The 22,908-nt window shown below is 44.0% G+C and overlaps 2 protein-coding genes and 1 long non-coding RNA gene across 3 annotated transcripts in view; all 3 read right to left on the bottom strand.

Moving 5' to 3' along the window:
- LOC111268813 (uncharacterized) overlaps positions 1 to 6,181 on the bottom strand; it is a 7,357-nt gene extending 1,176 nt beyond the window's left edge. The window contains exons 1-2 of the long non-coding RNA XR_002685417.2: positions 5,947 to 6,181; positions 1,136 to 1,479 (exon numbers count right to left, since the gene is read on the bottom strand). This is a non-coding gene — a long non-coding RNA (uncharacterized LOC111268813). The remainder of the gene's footprint in view (positions 1 to 1,135; positions 1,480 to 5,946) is intronic.
- Positions 6,182 to 7,525: 1,344 nt separating this feature from the next.
- LOC111268810 (uncharacterized) overlaps positions 7,526 to 22,908 on the bottom strand; it is a 48,746-nt gene continuing 33,363 nt past the window's right edge. Inside the window, exons 4-5 of the mRNA XM_086971824.1 lie at positions 8,331 to 8,401; positions 7,526 to 7,882 (exon numbers count right to left, since the gene is read on the bottom strand). Of these exons, the coding sequence (XP_086827950.1) occupies positions 7,856 to 7,882; positions 8,331 to 8,401 (98 nt within the window). The 3' untranslated portion in view covers positions 7,526 to 7,855. The remainder of the gene's footprint in view (positions 7,883 to 8,330; positions 8,402 to 22,908) is intronic.
- Spg7 (SPG7 matrix AAA peptidase subunit, paraplegin) lies at positions 16,201 to 18,661 on the bottom strand. The gene has a single exon (XM_022848012.2). It carries the CDS (start codon positions 18,553 to 18,555, stop codon positions 16,288 to 16,290), a length of 2,268 nt encoding a protein of 755 aa, XP_022703747.1. The 5' UTR covers positions 18,556 to 18,661; the 3' UTR covers positions 16,201 to 16,287.

The raw sequence follows: 22,908 nt of genomic DNA, 5'->3' as shown, positions 1-22,908 counted from the left end.
TATAGTACAGTAGTTACGCACTTGAATCGTTTGGTATATTATTGGCCATGGATAGATTCTAGCTGGCTGCTTCGGACGAGACGTTAGCGTGGGTGCACGAGTGGCCGCGCTGTGGTCGACAAGAGGCCGTCGATGAACTGATTCCGGAACACGCCAGTTTGTCTAACGAGCTACAACTTCAAGTGGAGATCCTCATTTCACAGAATGGGACACTACCAATAGTAGTGGTCGTAATATTATCATTGCTGTTATTCTGATGTTGGTTATTTCGCCAGAATCCGCGGGGGGATCGAAAGCGGCCGCTGCGGTCGGAGCGATTGTGATTTATGTCCCCGAATCCCTCCCTTTTCTATTCCTTGTCTCCACTAAGCGAGTGTGCCATGTTCCTCTAGTCGCTTGGACGGGCCGACGGACACACGAACGAAAACGAGACACCAACACACTAGTTCCCATAGTGGCTCATGATGCCGGCCGCGTTGCTGCTTCTACCGTACACAGAATGCGCCTCTAGTTGGAAGCTTCTCTCCGATTTTTTCTTCCGATGGCGCCTCTCGGTGTCGTCCCAGGTCCGCAGCATTATTCTGTGGCGCTCTGCTATTGCATTGCTCTCTTCCTCTCGTCGTTTCGATAGCTGAGGGCTGGCAGACGGTCGATTTGCGGTGGACAGACGCATGGTGGATAAACGGACGGGTGTGGCGAGATTCGTCAAATACCGCTTGGCCTATTGCTAGCCAGCCGCTTAGTCCGTTCGCTAGGTGACTGATCTTTTCTTGCCGACTTTTTAGTTAATGAAACGGTAAAAACAGACTCTTTTCTAAACAGCCATAAACAAAAGCAGTGAAACGACTGAGACAATGAAAAACAAGCCGAGGAAGGGAAAAAGCGTCCATTATGTGAGGGAGGGACCGAGGGAGAAAGCTAAATAGGTCAATCCATCGAGTTGACTGCTAATTAGAAGATTTTCAGCACGTACGTTGCGGCCAACGCCGCTAACGACGACGGAACGACATTCGATGACAATGGTGATAGTAACAATGTTGTATTCAATGGCGACGGCGGGGTCGCGAATAAAATTGGTAAAGTCTTTTTACACATCTGATGTCACTGAGAATTGTTTTCTTCGGCGGCAACTTACTCTTAATAAAGGTGAAGGCATGTAGTTCATCCAATTAGATACTGCTGCTCAAAAGAGCTTCTCTATCGATATTCTATCAATTGCTTCTATGATTGTATTTGAGCTTGCTTCTTGAAGGCGAACCCGCCATTAAAGACTATCCGTTCTATCCTTTTTATCTTTCTGCACATTTTCATGTTGCGCCTGTCTGTCGCTTTCTTTGTCTGTCCGCCAATTCGTGTGCTCAATCGACCGATCGGTGATGGACGCTTCCAGGCGCTCAGATGGCAAACGCTTCGAGCGTAATCGTTGCTAACGGACATTGCCAGTGTGATGCTTCTACACGCACAAAAATGACGTTACATCTGCAAGATAGCCAACATCCGCGTTGCAGGAAACGTTATTATTTGTACTGTAGCTTTGAGTAGATGGCGGGCTATAGATCAGAGCTGGTAGTCTTTTTACGCTTAGAGAGAGATGAAGCTTAAGGATAGACTATGCATTATTCGGTAATCGTGCTGGCGGATAAAGATTGGCCGTCGGGGGCGAGTACTTCGCGTGCAGGTGTATCTCCTATCATACCCTGCAATACGCCCATATGGCGGTCCGCATCACCAAACTATAACAGTAATAGCTATATTAATTATGTTATCACGCACTCGATTCCAACGCGATACATATATATGCATGTGTCGTCTGCTAATGCTAGAAATTGACTATAATTGGAAAACATCGCGGCTTCCAGCGACGCCCAAAGTAGTCAAGCAGACACGGTCAGATACGAGACGGCGATACGGTATACTACATGCGCATCTGTAAGCCTTGTTACTAGCGGGTCAAAAGCATGCTTTATTGTCCTTAAATAGCCGCAATGACGTTTATGGTTCCGCTTTTTTCCGCGGGTTTATGGAGAAACGGCAATGATGCTAAGCTGAATTGCACCTATCTCAGTTTCCTAAAACGCTCCTAACTTTGCCAGCTTCTCGTTACCGCCTTATTATTACAGCGAAAAGTGTTAGAGGAGCTAGTAACACGCAGTGAGCTTGCGATGAATTTGTCGGTCATCGTACGACTTTAAAATATATTCGCACCCAGCGACAAGATGACTTACCTGTTTTTTCCACAGCAAGAGTCTATCTCATTCCAGCAGGTATCCATATTTGACTATAGCTCATATATAAATGTTACAGATAGACGACTTTTCCCTCTATGTGCTTTCTTTAGCGAATTCTAGGCCAATTAAACTTTTTCTTTTGCGCCTTCCGAAACCGTCAGCTGAATTGAATCGGGACGCGTGGAAAAAAGCGTATACTGTTCTCCTTGCTCCCGCCGTTTTTAAACTTGATTAGTTGTGGTGGCAGCATAACTTTTACTTACTGGCCGGGCGATTGACGGCTCAGATAAACAAATATACTGACTAGTGGCGGGTAACTAACGATTCTCTCTAAATAATCTGTAAGGCAAAATAAGATCGTCTAAAAGCAGTAACCAAAGCAGAGACAAATGCTTTGCCCAATAGCAAAAATGACCACTATTACCTCAGCCACCACCTCTAATGATAGTACCGGTAGCTATAGATCATTTTATGCTGCCGATGAAATGACATTCCGCTATTAGTTCAACTGCAACATAAGGCCATTCCAAGATGTCCATTCCATATCCCCATCGTGATCATTACTGCTATCATCGTCGTCAGCGTTCTCCATGGTCGCAGTCGCACCTAGGCGTCAGTGCACAGACTGATTCGTTACAAGCATAAAATTGCCACGGCTATCGACTGTCTCCGTTATCTTTGAGGGTGCCTGACATAATTACTGGTTCTGTTCAACCTCTCTTGGTTGCCCCCGCGCGACAACACAAAGAAGCCCAGCCCAGTACGATGTACGGGCTTGCGGCAGGCTCAAAAAAGCCGTCTGTCGCCGCCTGCAGTGCTACCATTCATTACAAATTACCGACGCTCACGGTCGTGTCGAGAATATCAAACCCACTTGTTTGCTACTGATACTGCTATTTGGTGATGCTCAACATTGCTCGTCTCCATGCTTTCGTCGTGGTCGTTCTCGCAGTATCTTTTTTCCGCAGTTGTTACTGGAGATGCTGCTGCTGCTGCTGCTGTTGTTGAAATTGTCCAATATTTAGCCTGCATTAAACATAACGGTCCGCCTTGACGCTCCTGGCGTAATCTGTCTGTTGGCCGTTTTTAGCATAGGTGCTGTTGCTAAGGCTATCGATATTGTTGTTGCTGCTGCCGCTGCCTTTGTTGGATGACTATTCAATGGACACGCCCTTTAGGGATAGAATGGCTGCAGGATACTGATTCGTGGACTTATGGCAGACTATAAGGCTATCCTGAACTAGCTGGTTTAGCCGGACACCAAACGCTCTAAACCAATCTATTATTTTTACTATTACTAGGTCAACGGATCACGAGAATAAATAGCGACATGACAATGATAAACTGCGCCGGTCGTATTTGACGGGTATTACCGGGAAAGTTGGCGGTAACGACAGTAACAGGATGGGATTAGCTACCAGCTGACATCAATTTCGCATCAATCAATGGACAAGGCAAAGTCGGATGCGTATTTACCTGCTTCGGTTGTCGGTAAGGCTCTCGGCAGGGTACGACAGTGGGCAGCTAGAAAACTTCACTAGCTGCCATCATTTTTCCACACTCCGTACGTTTGCAGATTTTCTTCTACCATAAATATATACATATGCGCGTGTGTGTGTGTGTGAGAGGGATCCATCTAAACATGTCACGCATGCTGCATGTGGGTATGCCATCTTAGTTATGCATTACATGTACGCATGTGTACATACACACGCATCGTAACGGAGTCAGACAGCCACCAGCTAGCAGGTTAACTGAAGAAATGCCTATTCAGTGCCGCCGGGGTGAGCGCCGGGGAGGCCAGCCCCGTGGATCTATCAACTGTTTACGCTGCTGTAGCGAGGCTGCTACTAGCCGCAGTATGGACTCTCGGGTCCGTCGGCAGACACCGATATAGGCGTACAACCTGGTGAATTTAGGCACCAGTTTTGGCCGACAGCTGAAACGGCTGACGGTAACTACAAACCGCTGAATTTGACCGCCGGCATCGATTCGAGCTTCCTCGGGGTTCACAAAAAGGCCCCCGCCAATTGACAGGAGATCATTTACGAAAAGCGATTGGTGCGAGCTAGTTAAAGCCAACATTGGCTGCTTGACTGGCGAATCATCCTCTCCAACGACCAAAATCGTTCGGTGCTCAAAATTAGGTAGTAGTCAATGGCGTATTAGTTGCGAAGCAACGAGCACCGTTGCCCTGTTCGTCCTTTCACCAATACCGCTACAACTTCGACACTGCTGCTGCTGCTGCTGCTGCTGCCGCCGCTGCTGCTGCTGCTGCTGCTTTTCTGACACTTAACGATGACTGCATGCTGAGAGTATCATCGCGTGCTCACTCCAATAAGCAGCCTCAGCTTTTAGATGAACTGATCCTTTTTTTGCTCGTGGTTCTGCTGCTTCTACTACTTGAGTCGACTCCATTTTTCCTTGCCTTGGTCATCTTTAATCTGTGCCTCTCCCTGCCCGCTACCTGTTGCTGGTCGTCCGTCAACTGCGACTCACGAACGAGGAAGCAGAAACACTATTGAACAAAAAACGCATTACGCTGGTCACACATACACATACACGCGCCTACACACATTGTACTTCTCTGTGCCTCTGTGCTCGGATGACGGGTAAACCAAACCGTCGAGTAAGAAATGTGGCTGAACTGAAACTAAGAAAGCGAAGGTAAGAAGAAAAACGAGAAGGAGAGAGATAGAAGAAATCATAATATTAACTAGTGGGGCTACGCTGTCACTGTTACCTCCGCTCCCCTTTCTATAGAATCGGACGAAAACGATACAGTGACGTGGGCCAGCGGTAGCCATGGACAAGCGAGCAAATGAAGCCAAAAAGGCTGAGACAGAAAGCCATCGTTCTTCCCGTCGACCTCTACCATTATCACCACCTATCGAGCTACATGTGAATTAGCGGCATCGGCACGCATCCCTTCTCTAGTCGACAAAATTTTGCCGCTTCAGCTAGCAACGCAGCCGGTAGCGACCATAGGCAAGCAGCATTGTCAGACGAAGTGCCATCAGTGGCACCGCCTCGAGCGGCGGCGAGGCGATTCCCAGTTACCAAGTACAAACATTGGCAAGCGCAGCAGAACCATGGAGGAGAAATATAGAAGCGCAATCAACATTGTATTTGCTGCTTTTATCGTCGCTGCTGTGTCAGTGTAGTTAGCATCGAAGACGCGATGGACGGGCGCGGTAGAAAGAACTCAGCTCGATAGCAGCAGAACAAGGGATAGTCTAACTGCACCTTATTCTAGCACCAGTAGCCGCTAGAGCCACTTTAGCAGCTGTAGCAGCAAAAACGAACCATCGAGGACGATAGCGAATCACGGAGAATCGCCGGACCAGGCGTGAGCCTTTCCAATACCGAAGCGAGTGGCAGCATCCGCCATTCTGGCCGTTCCGACCACAGCAGCGGCAATAACAGTACGAGCAGAGCCGCCAACGTGGTCATGACCATTGTGCAGCCAGTTAGTCCGCCAGTGAGTGACCACCAAGTGCCTGGTTAGCTTGTCTGCCCGCAGCTTACCTTTGCCAGTGCGCTCTTCGCCGCGCACCGCAGCGTGATCTTTTTCATTACTGCTGTAGCCGCTGCTGATTGCCTAATAATTCCCCTCGTGAACTTTGCCACAGTGGCGTCGCTAATAGAAAGACTGATTGAGTCTTATAGTGTGGCATGTCGCTGTCGTTGTCAGTTATCTAATAGCTTTGTAACTAACCGTATGTGTGTGAATAGTCGTACTCCTAGCTTCTTCACTGCGTTCTTACTGGCTAGCGAGTTAGCCACCCGCTTGTGTACTGTCTCGTGCCCCATGCGCTGCTTTGTGCTGTTCGTTTAAGACCGTTGTGCTCTCCGACGCGCGTGTCTGTTTGTTCGTTGGCCAATAGCGACAGCAGAGCCAACGTCAACGACAGCACGGCTGCTGTCGCTATCTCAACAGCCGCTTTCTGCTGTTGCTGGCGCTTGGGGTGGAGCCGGCGTTGACACGTTCGCTCTATTTATAATTGCTTGAGCTGTAATGCTTGAGAGAGAGAGAGAGAGAGAGACGGGGGGGGGGGGTAAGGACAAATGGCAGCTACAATGATCAGCCATATACGAACACGAGCAGACTAGGCAGTCACAAGCTGTCAAAACAAGCCAAGGTAGTGGACATGGGCTCGCAAGAGCGCAACACGATGACAAAGCAGGGGCAACAAGGCAAGGAAAGGTTGGAGAGAAAGGGAGAAAACAGAGCTAGCGGAAGATATACAGCTATAGGACCAGCAGCACCGGCCGTTACCATATGCATAATTGTTTCTTGTGAACTGCAACAGAACAAATAGGCAGCAACTGCCTGCAACTTACAAGGCTCCTAGAGTAGCTAGGCAAGTAGCTATTACAGGATTTGCGCAAAATAAATCGTCGGGCAAGGATGCTTTAGTTGCAGCTGTCCTTGATACTGCCGACGTTAACGACCTTTAACCAAAAACCACTTTTGCTGTTGTTGTTAGTTACAGTTTCGTCCCTGTTCCACAAATGACAGGTTACAAACGCGGATCTTTCTGTCTGTCTGCTGTCAATCTTGTTGTTTTGTGCTATGTTATTGATTTTAATGCAGAGTAGCTATGGCGCTGCTACTTGTGTACACTCCTGCACATACGCTCTATGCTTTTCACGAAGCGGATGTCGAGAGTGCGATGCAAAAAGTTTCGACGATGAACACCCGTAGAAGATGCGAAAGGGACATCAATGCGACCATGAGGACGATATTTATAATTATTATTTAAAAAACACTCAATGCGAACGGAGGTGTCTTACTATGTACAGTATCATCGTATAGCGTGTATAGTGTAAATGACTTCCAGTTTATATAAGAAAAAAATTGTTAATTGATTGAAACCCAGTCCAGTTGTAAGCTTACTTTTACCCATCCTATGTATGGGTACAGGCTGCTTGATATAAACTGAGGTAACGTTGTGAAACTTATCTAAATACAGGTAAATGGAAACTAATTTCAGGGGCATTTTTTTGGCGCATGTTCACAGTGGCATCCTTCACAGACGTTTGCTCGGCGTGACAACCATTCGCTTCTACCACGACTTCAATTCAGGACCTAAACAGTCCATGAATCATTCTCATAAATTTCGTATGTACATAACGTAATATCTCCTTTGAGCGTTAACATTAACTAAAGCGCTATTAATACATGTAACACCATTGGAGTCTCACATAAGCACACCCCGTAAAGAATGGCAAATTCAAGTTTTAGCCTGGTAGAAGGGGAAAACACCAAGGGTTTGAAAATAAAAGAAAAAAACTAGAAAACATTAATTGTTGGAATTTATTTGGGACATAAACTAGCAACAGACATTTATATCTCGGTAACAAGCGCTATTTTTTGGGATAACCGGAAACAGCTTTTCTATTATTTTGATCATTTGTTGAACTATATCAATCTGTTGGGAGTGATCTTCCGCTTTGCCTAATGAAAATCTTCTTCGGCTTCTTCAAAGGGAGCGTGGTCACTGGCAAAACTGCGGGCCGTCGGGCTTTGGGCAACCGGATAAGTCTTATCTTGGTAGGAGTCCGTCTGGCGCGAAAACACTGAACGACAACTGATCTGCGCTCATATTGTAAACAAGAACGTCCTACCTTCGCCATCTCGTGGTTTTGTTCTGGAAGAAATTGGTATCAACGATAGGAGAAACAGCCTGCTAAGCTGTGTCCCATTTCATTCCGAACCTCCTGTGAATATAATTATCTTCTCCGACCAATCTACCCCCTAGTTGTACTCCAGTGGTAACAAAAGCTTGTAATTTCGCTATGCCATGTTTTGTGCTCTACAAAATTTCAAAATCGCTCTAACTCGCATCGTATTCTGTGTTAATCGTACCTTGTACTAAGCCGAGGTCTAAAGATAGATATATATAAGATGTCGTTTATTTATTTAAAAAGTATGGTTATATTTGCGAAATGGGGGCAACGTAATGACTACGGCAAGATATTCATTTTGAACCGTAAAGTGAAAAGATACGTATATGATCAATCGAATAATTAAAAAAAGAGCCTCAGCGTTCTTTACGGCCTTAACGCTATTTCCTGTTCATTCTAGCAAATACTTGCCGCTTGTCGCTTGTCGCCAGGGTGTCGTGGTGCTCTAGCCTCCTCTATCGGCGTGCATGAAGCAAACGATGCTGAAAAAATCAGAGCGAAATATTCTTATATATTTTCTGCCTGTTGCATTCAAATCATCCAATAGAAATTTTATTGGTTTTTTTGCTGAGCATCTGCTGTACGATGATTGAGTAACAGGTCGGACGGAATTCTCGGTAGTCTTGTATCTTCATTGAGCCTCACTGACCATCAATTCAAGAGAGGAATCCGTTGTGATATGTTAGCTAAATAATCATCGTTCATGTTACAATTGCGATTATAGAACTGATTTGGGTCTGGGCTGTCGCTGATATATTCAGACAAATGCTCATTGCTTAAGGATTCTTCTAATATACAAATTCGAATGAAAGGAACCGCAAGAATAAATTGGTATTAACCAGTACAGTTGAAAAGCATCTGACGTGGGGCACTTACTCATGCATTGGCGAAGTTCTCAGTAACTTGTACTTCGGCACAATGCAACAGTGATGCTGTCCGCTTTATAAAATTGTGCACTGTTCCCATGAGCCTACCCAGTACGTTTACGTGTGCTATATACACATATTAGACTCTCACAAGCAAAACCGCCGAATTTTGAAATTGAATAATTTCTCAACTAAAATGATAATTTTCTTTGTTATACGTTAGAGGTAGTTTTCTTTCATTTTTCTATCTTTGACTTTTCCAAGTAAATAGATAGTAGGATATGCTTGCCCACCAGTGACCCTTTTTTGGGCACCGACAGTTAAACGGCGCGTTTTTTAAAAGTTAGTCTGTTCGAAAGAGTATTTTATACACACATATGTGGGTTTTGATTAAGCTACTGGATATATTACACAAACTGGCTCGAGATATATTTATTGTTTAGTATTTAGTAGGAACTTTTTAGCCAGTTTGAATCTCATGATCGCCCGGAATCAGCATGACCATGTTGGTTTCAAACTCTTCTTGATTGTACCGAGTCCTGCAAAATAGTCCAATGCGCCAAAGCAACAGTTGTCTTTGAGTAGGTCATGAATCACTTCAATTGAAGATTCTTCATGGAAGAGTTTGTCTGGAAATGGTGATTTTCGTACAATGACCACCTCTCCTATTCTGCAAGCGGTTGTTACATCATCGTTATGCTGTTAGCAGGAAGCAATATCTACTATTAAAGAGAACGAGCTGGATCGTTGATCTCCAAATATACTCACGAACGTCTCCGCGTATATACTAAATGCGTATATTCGAGTATGGCGTCACAAAATTTCTAGAGCCTAACGTGTCCAGCTTGATATTAAATCGAAGTCTATATTTTGCATAGACAAAACCATATATATATATATGGTTTGCTATATATCATATATATATATATATAGCACGCAGTGTAATTTTTATTTTAGAACGATTATGGAAGCGGAATAGCACATGACACCGTACGTCGACAACGCATTAATCGTATTTATGACGCCATAGGCCGACGTTCGCCGGTCAAGATAAGCCACCGTTAAGGTACCGCAAAAAACAGTTACAGTTTTGGCGCTGAGACGACTACGTCGAGTTATTCTGCCACTTTGGTCAGGAGGGAGACTCTTCGAATTGTTTCACTTCATCGTCTAAACATTCTCCCCACGTGCCCCATCATCACTGTGATGACCGGATGGCACGACATCAAATCTCTCCTTCTAACGAACCAATTTGTCGTTAAATAAATGACTCGAAGCGGCACGAGAAGAACGCTGCAGATGTCCGATGGTCTGGAGCAGGCGTAAGGCTCATGAGAAACGAGCAAAATATGCAAAACGCCAAATACTGACTAAAGACATTTCTGTAAAGATTCTAAAAGCAAACCGTTTTGTTTTATCATCTCATTTCTAACTGACTTGGATTAATTATGTTTTTCAGTGTGTAGAAGTATCGTTGTCGATTTTATTGGAAAAAGCTTACTTTGTTAACAGTAAAGTGTTTGCAGCTACCCCTTAGCTGCAAGTCATGGTTTCGAAGTAATGTCAAACATATACCGAACCATGGCCCAAGCTGATAAAGGGGTCCAGCGTTTAGTGGGTGAGAGTCCCACAGTACCGGACAAAGCATAGTCAATGATGTCCGGTCTGCATAATGCATTTGCCCTTAACCTCCAAAAAAAAAGCTACTCCTTAGCTACGTCTACGATAACCATCTACGAACAATCGTGAAGATAGATGCTCGTTCATATAATCAAACGAATTTGCACCACAAATCAGCACAGACCTTTAAAGGTGATATTAAATATTGCACACATATGCTTCGTGTCTGATTATTTTTATCTAACCAATTTTTGCCATGCTGTTGTTTTACGAGCGACAAGAGCTCGGTTGCGTGTGCTGCTAATAAACGCAATAGATATTAATAGCAGAGCCGACCAGTGCCGCTCAAGAACTTACAAAGGAAAAAAGAAACCGGACCGTTTAGTCTCGGCGAATGCCCTCTCAAGGTGCTTATTTCTCATGCGTCCGTCTACCTTTATGTATCACCATCTTTAAGATGCGGTCTGCTTCGTCTTTGCTTCATTCTGCTAACCAAAGAAACACTGATCACAGTAATAACAACGTTGTTCCCAAGAAATGGATTTCTTATAACGAAGTGGATCGCTCTATCTCGTACACGATCCGCCCCGTCCCGTTTTTAATTCAACTTTCAGTTGTATCACACGTCGTTTACTAGTGTTTCCACCCCTTTATTTCTAGCGGTGTCTCTCAGCGATTCTTTCACTAGTCTTGCTGAGCTAAGCTATTTTGAAATAGCTTACCCTCTTAGTCAGGCAATTTACCATCGCTTCAAATTCTTTAGGTATCCTCCTCTTACAAGTACAATTCCAGCTTTTCACTTGCATCTCGTATTCGAGCCTTGCCAACCCCACTGAACTACCGCTCTTTGCTACATACATATCGCTCGTCCTTCCAAAGATCATCGTCATCCATTCTTGAAACAGACCCGAATGATGGCTTGGTTTGATCCGGCCTGAGCTTCCGAGCTAGACGTACGAAGTGAAAGGAAGCTTGAAATAGGAGGCTCGGACCTAATTCGGCTGTGGCGGTCGATGATTTTTTTTGTTCTCAACGCTATCCGGTATAACTATTGGGTACCCTGCCTCCTACTTCGCTGGTTCCTCGAAAGGACATTGACACTCTTATTACGTTTTAGACAAGGGTAGCAGTTTATTCTACTATTACGACAATTACCTGTAGCCCAGTGGCCCTACAACGTTATGCAATTACCCAAGAATCAGGGCTGTCACGACTGCTACTAACGGTTGGACTGCCGGTTTCACACACGCCAGCTTTCGCGCGTGGGTGGATGTCTACGTATGTAAACCTGTAGACTGACCTTTTCTACACTCTCACTAGTTGGCTCTCCCAAATCCTACCTTCACTTGTTCCTGCCTTTGGACGTTTTGCTGCTTAATAACAGAAAGCAGAAGAGGACCTTATGCCGCTTTCAGCATTCGCGCGACGTCCGTGGTGAAAGACGTCGTTCGGATCTAATTATAAGTGCGAAAGTTCATATTATGTACATAAATAAGATCTTCTGTGGTCCCTATCATTTTTCGCCCAAGGCTAAGAACTATCGGAGTAAAGCTCATCGTAAGTGCAGCGAGCATCGCGGGGGCTCCGAACAACTGAGGAAACTATCTAAAGGTGGCTTGCCAAAAATGAATTTCATTTTGCTGATTCGAAAAGGATCAACATGAGTTACTTTTGAAGGAGGACCACTTTGGACGAGCCTACCTTATAACTTTTAGAGATAAAGTGTTTACAGCAATACGACCTGGAGCAAAGCTTAGCGGTAGTACTGGACGTCATAGCTTTTTTTGCCATAGGCTTCTTGTCGTATGTAAAATAAACTTTTGACAAAGAGCTTTCCAGTTACATGTACTACTTGACCACTATCGAACGAAAAATTATAAATAAAAAAACAAAAGACAAAACCGACCATTTCTTATCTAACAAGCCAATATACGTTATATCAATACTTACGATTAGCTGGGGGCGGTCTCAAGAAATTCCTACGTGGACTACTTAATATTAATGAGCTTTCATGAGAGAAAAACCTAGAAGGAAAAATCCCACCCGGCTTTAGAGATCATCAATATCTGATGTTGTCCAAATGATTAACTATAAATTTTGTGTTGACATGTAGATTAATAGAAACCCGTTCATATAACAGTCTACAGGATGAACTGAATTTTCTCTAAGAAACAACTTTTTAAAAAATATTTTATAAATATCGAACTTCGCTTACTCTCTCATTATTATATATTAGTATCTTTTGGATGTTCTGCATCTGACAAACATAACATAGTATGAGGCTGTCGTCTTTAAATATCAACTTCAGTTTTTTTTATTGTTTCTAGTACCAATCTACTATAGAAGGCTGGCCCGTGTCGTACGTATAGTCTTCAAACAAAGTTCTAACTTTGTGCTTTTTCGACGTACCGATGCTAGCTAATTATACTGAAATACACGAACTATATTTAATCTAATTAGTTACTTATTCTACTTGGATGTATATCCAATCTGAAGGATAAATGGACAAATGCAACTGCTTCAGTCGAACTACTGCCATTTAATATTCATCTAAGATGACGCAAGTTTGCCTTATTACTCATTCTTACTATACTTTACGGTTGTGTAACTGTCTTTCCGTCTGGTGCACTACGTGTGCATATTTGTACTTCGATTTTCTAAGAAAAAATATTACTTAGCTCTGCGACTCGTATTATCAGGTTATGCTTGTATTCTTTATGGCCACAGACGACTAGAGTTATTTTCGTCTGCTCTACCTGAATGGCAGCCATATCTCGCCACTAAATAGTCTGTCTAATCTCAAATTTAGCTATTGCCCCTTCATGCCAAGCAGGTCTTTTGTCTTCTCTTCAGATAGCCAATGGCTTATCGAATAACTAGCCAGACATCCGTCGAAGTCAAATCCTAAGCTTGATATCGCCTTAATGTCGTAACCAAGAGCGCTAAGGAGCACGTATAGAAAGATATTTCTGCACATACGTCTATCTGTGTGGCGCTAAAATGAGGCGTTGGTTTGTTGGGAGCTTTGCCTCTGCACTGACTGAGCCGGATTCACAGAATTAACGCCAACAACTAGGTCTCGCTGGCTCAGGGCATTTCGACGGACCAAGAGAAAAAATCTTGGTTTGTGAAGACTCCGAACATCAAGCCGCAGTCTTTTTCAAGGCTTCTTAAATCTCCATAGTTTTCACATTTTCTAAAAAAACTTCGTCGTCATACACCTTCGTTGCCGCTGTGGCGCTCATACTCATTTCTTCTTTGCGAACCGAAAGGCTTCTAGCTTAGACTAACTTGGTAGACCCAAAGGGTTGTGTCCGGCCAAGTGGCCAGTGCCATGTCGTCGTTGTTGCCTGATAGGATCCGAACAGCGGCGGCTGCAACGATAGAGTTGGCATTAGCAAGAACAGCAGCAGTAGCGAAGAATATGACAGAATTTTTCATGCAGCTACTCTGCACGAGAGTCCGTTTGTGCACGTTGATACGCCGGAGCCAACAGTATGCCACTATATAGAGTTACAGTCACTGTGAGCACTTTCCTGCATAGCGTCAGGCCTTCGAAGTCTACTATACCACAGTGGTGATCTTGTCTTCGACATCTTTTCAGCCTCTGTTTGCGGACAGCATGATCATTTTCGTTGGTTTCGTCGTCGTCGCCGTGGCTGACGCCACCAACGTCGCCGTGGTCGTCGAAAGTCAGCCAGCGTCAGGAAGACGAACACGCAACCGGCTAACCGAGTCTGGTACAGGCAAAACACATCACAGAAACAGAAAATTCCACTGAAGATTGAATGTGGAAGCAATGCGACGGGACGCCTATAGGCATGATAGAGCGTAAAGACATACGAAAGAAAAAAACCTAGGGAAAAGCAGATAGTAGACAAACAGCTACTTCTAGTGCTACACTGGCTGCCTGCTGCTATCCAAGTTAAGCTACTGTTATTCTCATGAACAAGTCTGGTTTGCTTGACAGAAGCCTGCCACCAAACTACGGCAAGGTTAAGCCTAACAGAAAAATAGGACCGAAGTGAGCTAACCAAAACATAGAGAGAGAGATTTGCTATACTGTATCGCTAGAACTGTCTGTGCGCGTACGTGTATACATTACTGTGTACGATATCTGCTCCATAAGTAGTGTAGATCGTTACTTTTGTCCATGCTTACCGCCTGTTTATCTTTTTCTCTTTTACTTTCTCGTGTGAGCGCTTTTGTCTTGCCTAATCTGCTTTTACATTTTTCATTTCTCCTTCTTCTTCAGAAAAATATTTTCAGAAAGGACTTTCTAGCAGTGATTATTGCTACAACAAAAACAGCAGCAGCAGCAGCAGCAACAACAGCAAGCTTGCGACGATAGACAACGATGCAAATCGAATGGTTTAACAGCGACAGGGTCGACTAGACCGACGTCAACTTCGACGTCGTAGCGACGTCGCGTTTTTAGTATTTCATTCGGTTTCGCTGCGACTTGAGGATGCATTTGTCGGTTATATTCGCGGGTGAATCAAGAAATTCGGACCGCTCATCAACCGCAGGCAACGCTGCGATTCATTAAACGTTTGCCCGTCGAACGTATCAGCAGCACGAAGACAACGGCGATCGGAGCTTAAAGCAATAAAATTAAATGTTTTCAATTTAGATGCCGATAAACGCTGATAACGTTTCGATGTTTGGCGATGACTGGTACTCGGTTAATCCAAATGACTCTCAGAAATCAAGTCCTGCAGCCTCCACTGTTGCCACTGCTGTTTGTTGTTTCCGGCTGTTCGGTATGTTGAATGTACCGGCGAATAGAAAGAACGATGCTGGGCCTGACGATGATGCTGTTCGTCTAGGCTGGTCCAAGATACCTCAGGAGACTGATCTGCCGCCAACGCTGCAGGCCATCGACGCCCGATCAGGCCGCAAGAGGCTATATCAAGATATCACCTCGATACGACCACAAATCAACGCAGATTTTTAGATAGATACGAATGGCTAGGGTTGCACTGGCTTCCTACAGGCGATCGCTCGATCTGTTGTCAGCCACGGCGACGCACGCATTCTGACAGAAAAAAAGAAAGCAGGATCGTCTTAGAGACTTCCTCTTATCTATTTTACGGGTCGCACAGCCGATAGCGGTGATAGGGGATGGCGAGGATTCAAAGCAATAACATCTTCAACAACGTCGGCGTGTTCTGGGGTTCGCTTGACGTGAACACTTATACATCGTACATGTAAATGAACGTGACTGTTGCATTCATATGATATCTCAAGGCGTTTAATCAGGCCTAAATGCCGTATTCAAGAGGCAATCGCAGTGATAATATATTTAGCCCCTCTATCTATTTAAAAGAAAGAGCTTTAGGTTTGACGGGGGTACCAAATCAAAGTCCAACCCAGGAACTTCTGTAAAGGTACGCAATACATATTGCTTGATCAAAAAAATTATAGATATCAATACCTGGTGGATTCATAAAGGTTCGGCTTTTATCGTCTTTTCAAAAATCTAATTAAGGGGAACATTTTGCACACACATATATATATATATATACATACATGTATATATATATATATATATAGTGTCTAGTCCTATCGGTAAGCACATACAGAAGAAGCGATTATCTCTCGATACAAAACTCGTGAAATCAATTTCGCATTTATTAGAAAAATACAGGTTCAGCTGTATATGAACAGTGCAAGTGCTGGGCGATTTGTTCTATCCTTATAATACATTACAATGAGAAATTGACAAACGTACAGTGATATAGTGCAGCTAGAAAAAAATAATATGCTTATCTATAATAATAACAACGTATATGTAAATATATTATCTAAGTGTTTATTAAAATCAACTACGGTCGCTCTACGACTAATTCTGCACACAAGACGAAAACCAACGTTATGGCTTATGATTTACTATCCGCGGCATATGGTGGTTTTTGGCCATGGGGTCGTGGGCCCAGAATAGCTTCGACATCCTTGTAGTCCATGACCTCCTTTTTAACTAGCTCTTCCGACAGCAGTTTCAGCTTGTCGCTGTTTTTTCGAATTAGCTCAATCGTCGTATTATAAGCATGCTGCACCAGTTGCCATATTCTGTGATCCATATTGTTAGCAAGTTTTTTCGAATAGGGTTTTCGTTCAGTATACGACAAAGGACCAATTGTATTGTCCATGCCGTACTGCTCCACGATGGCCTTGGCAATATCAGTGACCTTCTTGAGGTCATCTTGAGCACCAGTCGAAGGTTGTCCGTACACAATGACTTCAGCTGCGCGACCTCCTAGAGCCATGCATATCTTTTGGAATAGCTGTTCGGTAGTGTATAGATATTGCTCCGATGGAACGTAGCGAGCCATACCAAGTGCTCCCTTGGTCCGGGGAACGATGGAGATCTTCAACAGAGCGTCCGTTTGCTCCATAAGCCAGGCGACAAGTGCGTGCCCGCATTCATGAACAGCGACCCGCTGACGCTCTTCCGGTGACATGGCATGGGTTTTCTTTTCAGTTCCTCCAACGACCCGCTCAACGGCGTACTCAATGTCGCCCGATCCAACAGAGCGTTTCTTTTCCCGAGCAGCGTGAAGTGCGGCCTCGTTACAAACGTTAGCAATATCAGCTCCGCTAAAGCCCGGCGTTAGTTCGGCAAGCCGCTTCGAGTAGACACTCGGATGACTGTCGAGTACGATATCACCAAGGTGTTTCTCGTAGATTTCAATTCGTTCAGCTAGGTTGGGCAGATCGATTACGATGTGCCGATCGAACCTGCCAGGACGGAGGAGAGCCTTATCAAGAATGTCGGCACGATTTGTCGACGCAAGCATTAAGACACCTTCTTTTGTAGCCATTCCGTCCATTTCCACAAGAAGCTGATTCAGTGTCTGCTCGCTTTCGCCCCCAGCCCCTTCTTTGCTGTTATGACGTTTTCGGCCGACGGCGTCAATTTCATCAATGTAAATAATACACGGTGACCTTTTCCGCGCTTCTTTGAACAGGTTTCGCACTCTAGCGGCACCAAGTCCGCCCACCATCTCGATGAACTCGGAGCCGGCCATGGCGAGAAATGGCACTTTGGCTTCGGCGGCGACCGCTTTGGCCAGCATCGTCTTTCCAGTGCCAGGCGGTCCTAGGAGAAGGACACCCTTCGGCATAGTTGCTCCAAGCTTCTTGTATTTGGAAGAATCTTGCAGATAGTCAATAAATTCGGCGAGCTCCTGCTTAGCACCGTGGCAGCCCGCAACATCGGAAAACCGCACCTTGGGCTTCGTCGAGTTAATAGAATGGTCAACAACGGTAAACTGCACACGGCCCATTTGACCAAACATGTCGAATGGGCTCATTTTACCACCTTTGCCACCACCAGCCTTTCGAAGGGCCCTAATAATGAAGTAGATCACCCCGAGGATAATAATCCAGTTGAATATCGGATTTTGCCTATCATATTTTACCGGTACAGATCCGGGAGTTACACCTAACTGGCGCTCAGCTTGGCGAATTCTCGATTCGAATTGCTCTAGGTCAACAATCTTCATCTGATAAACGCGACGTCCGGTAGGCTGACCCTTAATTATAGCTCCTCTGTGCAAATAAATGAGGGCTAACTCGAGATCTGGAAGGACGACCACTTCTTCGACCTCGCCTTTTGCTAACATGTTATGATAAAAGTCATTCCAAGCAACGTAACCCATGTCATCGACATTGTTGGTGCGCATAAGTATCGGGAGTACAAGTGTCAAGGCCAGCGAGATCATCACCATAGTTACGGCGATCCTTCGTAATCGATTTTGGTCGTCATCGTCTTTATCACCGTTCGGGTTATTTTCCTTTTCACTTCCGGTGCTTCTTGACGCGTTTTTCTTATTGGCTTCATCACCGCCTCCGCTCCTGTTGACGCTTTCATCGTTAGGCGACTGTTGCCAGCTATAGCTACGAACCTGTCGAAGTAGCCGTGACGAAATGACCGTGGCCGTAGGAAAACTTCGGTTTAGAACTTGTTCAGCGGCGCGTATCTCCAGGTGGAGCCTTCTATAAGTGGCAAGCGACAAGCCGACAATCCGCTGACGGGGCCGATTCACAAGCAAAGCGTGAACCGTAGGCAGATTTCTTCGCACAGTGGTCATTTTAACGATTTTATGTAGTTTGCATCGGGCTAATAAGATGCCTTTTGTTCGCATACTGAAAGATCACAATTAACTTTGACCCGACTAGGTCACAAATTCGAACATAAATACACCCGACATGATAGAACCATTTATGAACGGCGAATGAAACCAAAACAAAACTGATGCAGCTGTCAACATGAGGAGGGTCGAATCGGCAGTGCGCCAAAGCGAACCGCGATTGAGCATCGCTGATGTGTTAACACTGGCTGTCGCTCCCGTAAGGCTCGTCCCGATACTGCATTGTACTACAGGATAATATTCAGCGCTGTGGCAATTTGCAGAAGCTGTGTTAATCTGTAAAGTGGGCTCTGCGTCTTGCGATGCGATGACTACACGTAGCGTTATGTGTTCGCGCCTGCGGCTAAATGCAGAACGAAATGACACTAAAAGTGCAGGTGACTGGTGGGTGTGCAAATGCAACGGGGAGGTTTCCCAGCAATTTCAGATATGCAGAAGGACTGGAGGAGGCCAAATGCAATGTAAGACAAGTAGATTGGTTAAGATCAAATCCCCTAGATTCCGGAAAGCACGCTGAGGGCCGCTTAGGGTTCACGTTTGTAGGTGGTCTATGTGAGTCTAACCTGCTGCTGGAGTCAAGGTCATGTACGTGGCGGTCATGTACCTCAAAGGCGAGCGAAAGCGAATGCACGTGTGCCTTTGTTGGTCTGTTTTTTTGTGTGTGTGTGTGTGTGTTTATGAGTTACTTATGGGATGCAATATATTGAGGTTGCGGGAAACCATCTTTTATCGAAGAAAAAGAGTAGCCGGACCTGTTTTTATTTATATATTTGCCTAGATAAAAAAAATCGGTATGTGCCGGGTTAACTAAATAAAACGCGAAAAAATAAATTTTAATAATTATAAAAATAATTTGTCGAATCTGAAAGACTACAGCAAATTATACCGATAGAGAAATACTAACGATAAAATAAGTAATACGCGTTACTCTGATTGACAAAGTTACTTATTATATAACGCTCGAATAGTCATTTAGAACCGTGGCTGCAAGTAGATTCTACCATTAGGTTAGCACAGGAGGATGTGTTTTTTTAAATTTCATCATAATAAATACTTATTCAAGTCCCTTGAAGGAGGACCCTAAATAGAAACAATGTTTTTGGCTATTAACAAAGTACCGCCCCAATCATGTTTGATCTATTAATAACACATTTATTGAGCTTGATCCCCTTTTGAAGCTACGCAGCATCTTCCCTGCTTTATTTATAGGCCGCAGCTAGCGAAAAGGTCAAACTAATGTAGAACAATCGAACGCCTTAAATATCCCTTAGAAAAGCCTAATGTCTGGATATTTTGAAATAAATAAGGTATCTGGAAAATTGTACACAATTGAGTCGTTTTTATTTTTTGTCGTTTTTGCAGTAACGTGCGGTAACGCCACATTTTATTTCGACAACAATTCTTGAATGCGTGTTTTCACTTTACCTATGCTAACTATTGGACTCAAAATGTTTTTATGCTATTATATTTACTTAGATAATTATTGACACATTTCCAAAAGACTTGTTCCATGGTTCTGCGATTACTGCGATGTATAGTAACCGTAGAACATGTTTATAAATATTCCGCATAGTCATAATGAAAAAGCTGATTAAACGGTACGAAGTAAAAACACCATTTAAAGCTATTGCTTATATTTGTTAGCACTGTCCGTGTTGAGAATGTTATTTTTATTTTTATGACTTTCATTGATATTTTTAGGAGTGCTATATTTCTTGTCATTTTTTCCTATATTTCTATAACGAAACCGTGGTTGTGGATAGGCGTTCTATGCAAAAATCTCCATCAAGATTTTGTGAACGGTTCTAGTTCAAAAAAAAAAAAAGCTGATATTGCTCTTTGTGCCGAGTCGACACCCCTGTACAATTGACTGTATGGATACGCAGATAGAGGGGCTCGAGGAAACGTCAGCACGAAGACGTTCACTCGCTTATTTATGAGCCATCTTAACATCTACGTTTAATCTGCACTAACGAACGCATACCGCCCACGTGTCTCGCAGCCATGACGTTGCATCAATTACTCTCGAAACTTTCACAAAATAACATGCTAGTTTCCTTTAGAGGTGGTAAGTTCCGCGATATATTAGTCTGTAATGAGCCGAAAGCAGTTCAAGTCGTATCTTGGAAAGACGTCCGGAGCGACATTTTGAACAATCGTAACTGCATAGAAATGACTCATTGGTCTGCGTCTTTTCTATCGGTTGGATTACTTACCAGTAGCTAGTAAATTTCTTTGTCTACTGTGAAATTCGTTGGCCGGGGTGTATTTTTGACGCGGTTTGTTAAGTAATAATTCGATGTAACCCTTTGTTTCTAAGCCTGATCAGTTGAAAATTCTCGACACAGAGCCGACGTCGGTTGCCCGTACGGTCATGTTCATAAAGCGTTTGCTCGCGTACGAGGTAAAGGCTAAACGCATCGTTGCCGTAGGTCGTGAGCGAACTAACAACCAGCTGATGTTATACTGAGAGTAAAACGTTTACTACGTCAGTGGTGCATATGTACAACAGAATAAAATACAAGTACATCGCTAGTATAAAAACAATGCTTCTATATAATCCGCTCACTTGTTTTTTATTTTCAAAGGAAGCTCACGTGCGCTAGGACATTTATTTCACTTACCAACCACGTGTCGTCTTGTACATAATTATATATGTAATAAGAAATTAAAAAACGGCTGAAATGATGGGTGCCACCAAACTGCGTGAAAGTGAACTTAGTCTTCGTTAGCTGCTTCTGTCATGTTTCATGCTCATGCCATAATATTAATTACGTATCTAAAGATTACAATAGTCTTCAGTAACTGTTTCGGGTGATAGCAGCGGTCCGAAGTCGCCAGCGTTCAGCAGAGCACTGATTCGCTCAGTAGAACGATCCGTTTTGAACTATTTTTGCAAAAAAAAACAATCCACATAAGCAGACAGATAATCGTAAATGTTACCCGACTTTCGTTTCTATGGTGCTCCGATGTTTCATTTCTGTTGTTACCGGCTGGCTGTCCAAAGCTACATATGGCGGTTTGTCGACCGCGTGCGGAAAACGTGTCGGCGTGAAATGTTAGCTAAGGTGATTTCTGTGGAGGACTTCACGTGTTTGGTGACTCACTAACAGATAGGACGACGCAGAGTTTGTGCGACTACCGTTTACCAGCCATTTCTACTGATCGGCCGTTCAAACGATCATAACAGTAGAGAACAAAAAAGGCAGTGTTAAATTGTGACGACCAGCTATCGAATATACTATTAGTCAGATCCTGTGACGATAATGGGAACCAACTCGTACGGCTCCACTGAGCCTTAATCGATGGATTTGTCCAGCGTAGTTAGTTGATTTGGAGCATGACAACGACAACGGCAACGGCAACGGCAAAAACAATCGTACGGATAAACAGCATTCAGATCGATTTAACGATACATAAATATCAACCGTGAGCGCTTGCGCAAAACTACACACAAGGTCGTCCAGTGAAAAGAAATTGTTTACCGACGCTCTGAAAGTACGGCCAAATGATGACCATATGACACTAATTATCTCGTGGCAATATTTGTGCATTTGTTTTTATGCACACATATACATTTAATCGAATTAGAAATTTGAAGTTTTGTGTTACGACGGCAAAACGGCGACACACATTGTGGTCTGCTCCGATTATCTTAGCGGACACGCGCTGTTCCCACAAGCACTTTAATCGCGTCAAATTCTACCCTATATATCTGCTAGTTTATTATATACATGTAAGAAACCACTCGCTCTCACGCCCAACGGCTGCCGGCGGACGTTCTGCGAAATCCTGCGATCAAGTCATTGGCTTAAACCACAGTTTTCCACAGGAACGGCCAGTAGGATAATGTTAATATTACACGTTTGCGTAAATAAAATCCGTAAGCAATGAACTCGACCGAGTGCTTTTACTGTTGTCGAAAATGGTGTAAACCACTTTGGGCAGCCTGGCCGTTTCTGCGGTCGTGTGTGGCCACAGAACGAGATGCCTATGGCTAACCATTTGATCAGCGCCTTTTAAGCCTTCAACTAACACTAAACGATATCAACCGTAGTAGCTATATTAATCTGACGGCATCCGAGTACGGATAGTGTTACAGCTTCATTTAAGGCCTCGTTCCTGGCCGCAGTAGAGAATTTAGATCATTCTTTTGCGACCAGTGTCATTTTGCGGTAGGCATAACTTAAATAGAACGCCCTATTTTCGCGCTAACTGTCAGTTGCTTTTTACGCTCGTTCAGCTGCTCGTATAGAGCAATTAAACGAAAAACAACAGTGTAGCCCAATTTTATTTCGATATCTCACATTTTCCACCTCCGCTATTCTATTACACTTAATTTTTGGG

Source organism: Varroa jacobsoni, unplaced genomic scaffold (genome assembly GCF_002532875.2).
Source record: "Varroa jacobsoni isolate VJ856 unplaced genomic scaffold, vjacob_1.0 scaffold_1322, whole genome shotgun sequence".
NCBI lineage: Eukaryota > Metazoa > Arthropoda > Arachnida > Mesostigmata > Varroidae > Varroa > Varroa jacobsoni.
Note: the sequence above shows the minus strand (reverse complement) of the source record. Positions and strands in the feature narration are given on the sequence as shown.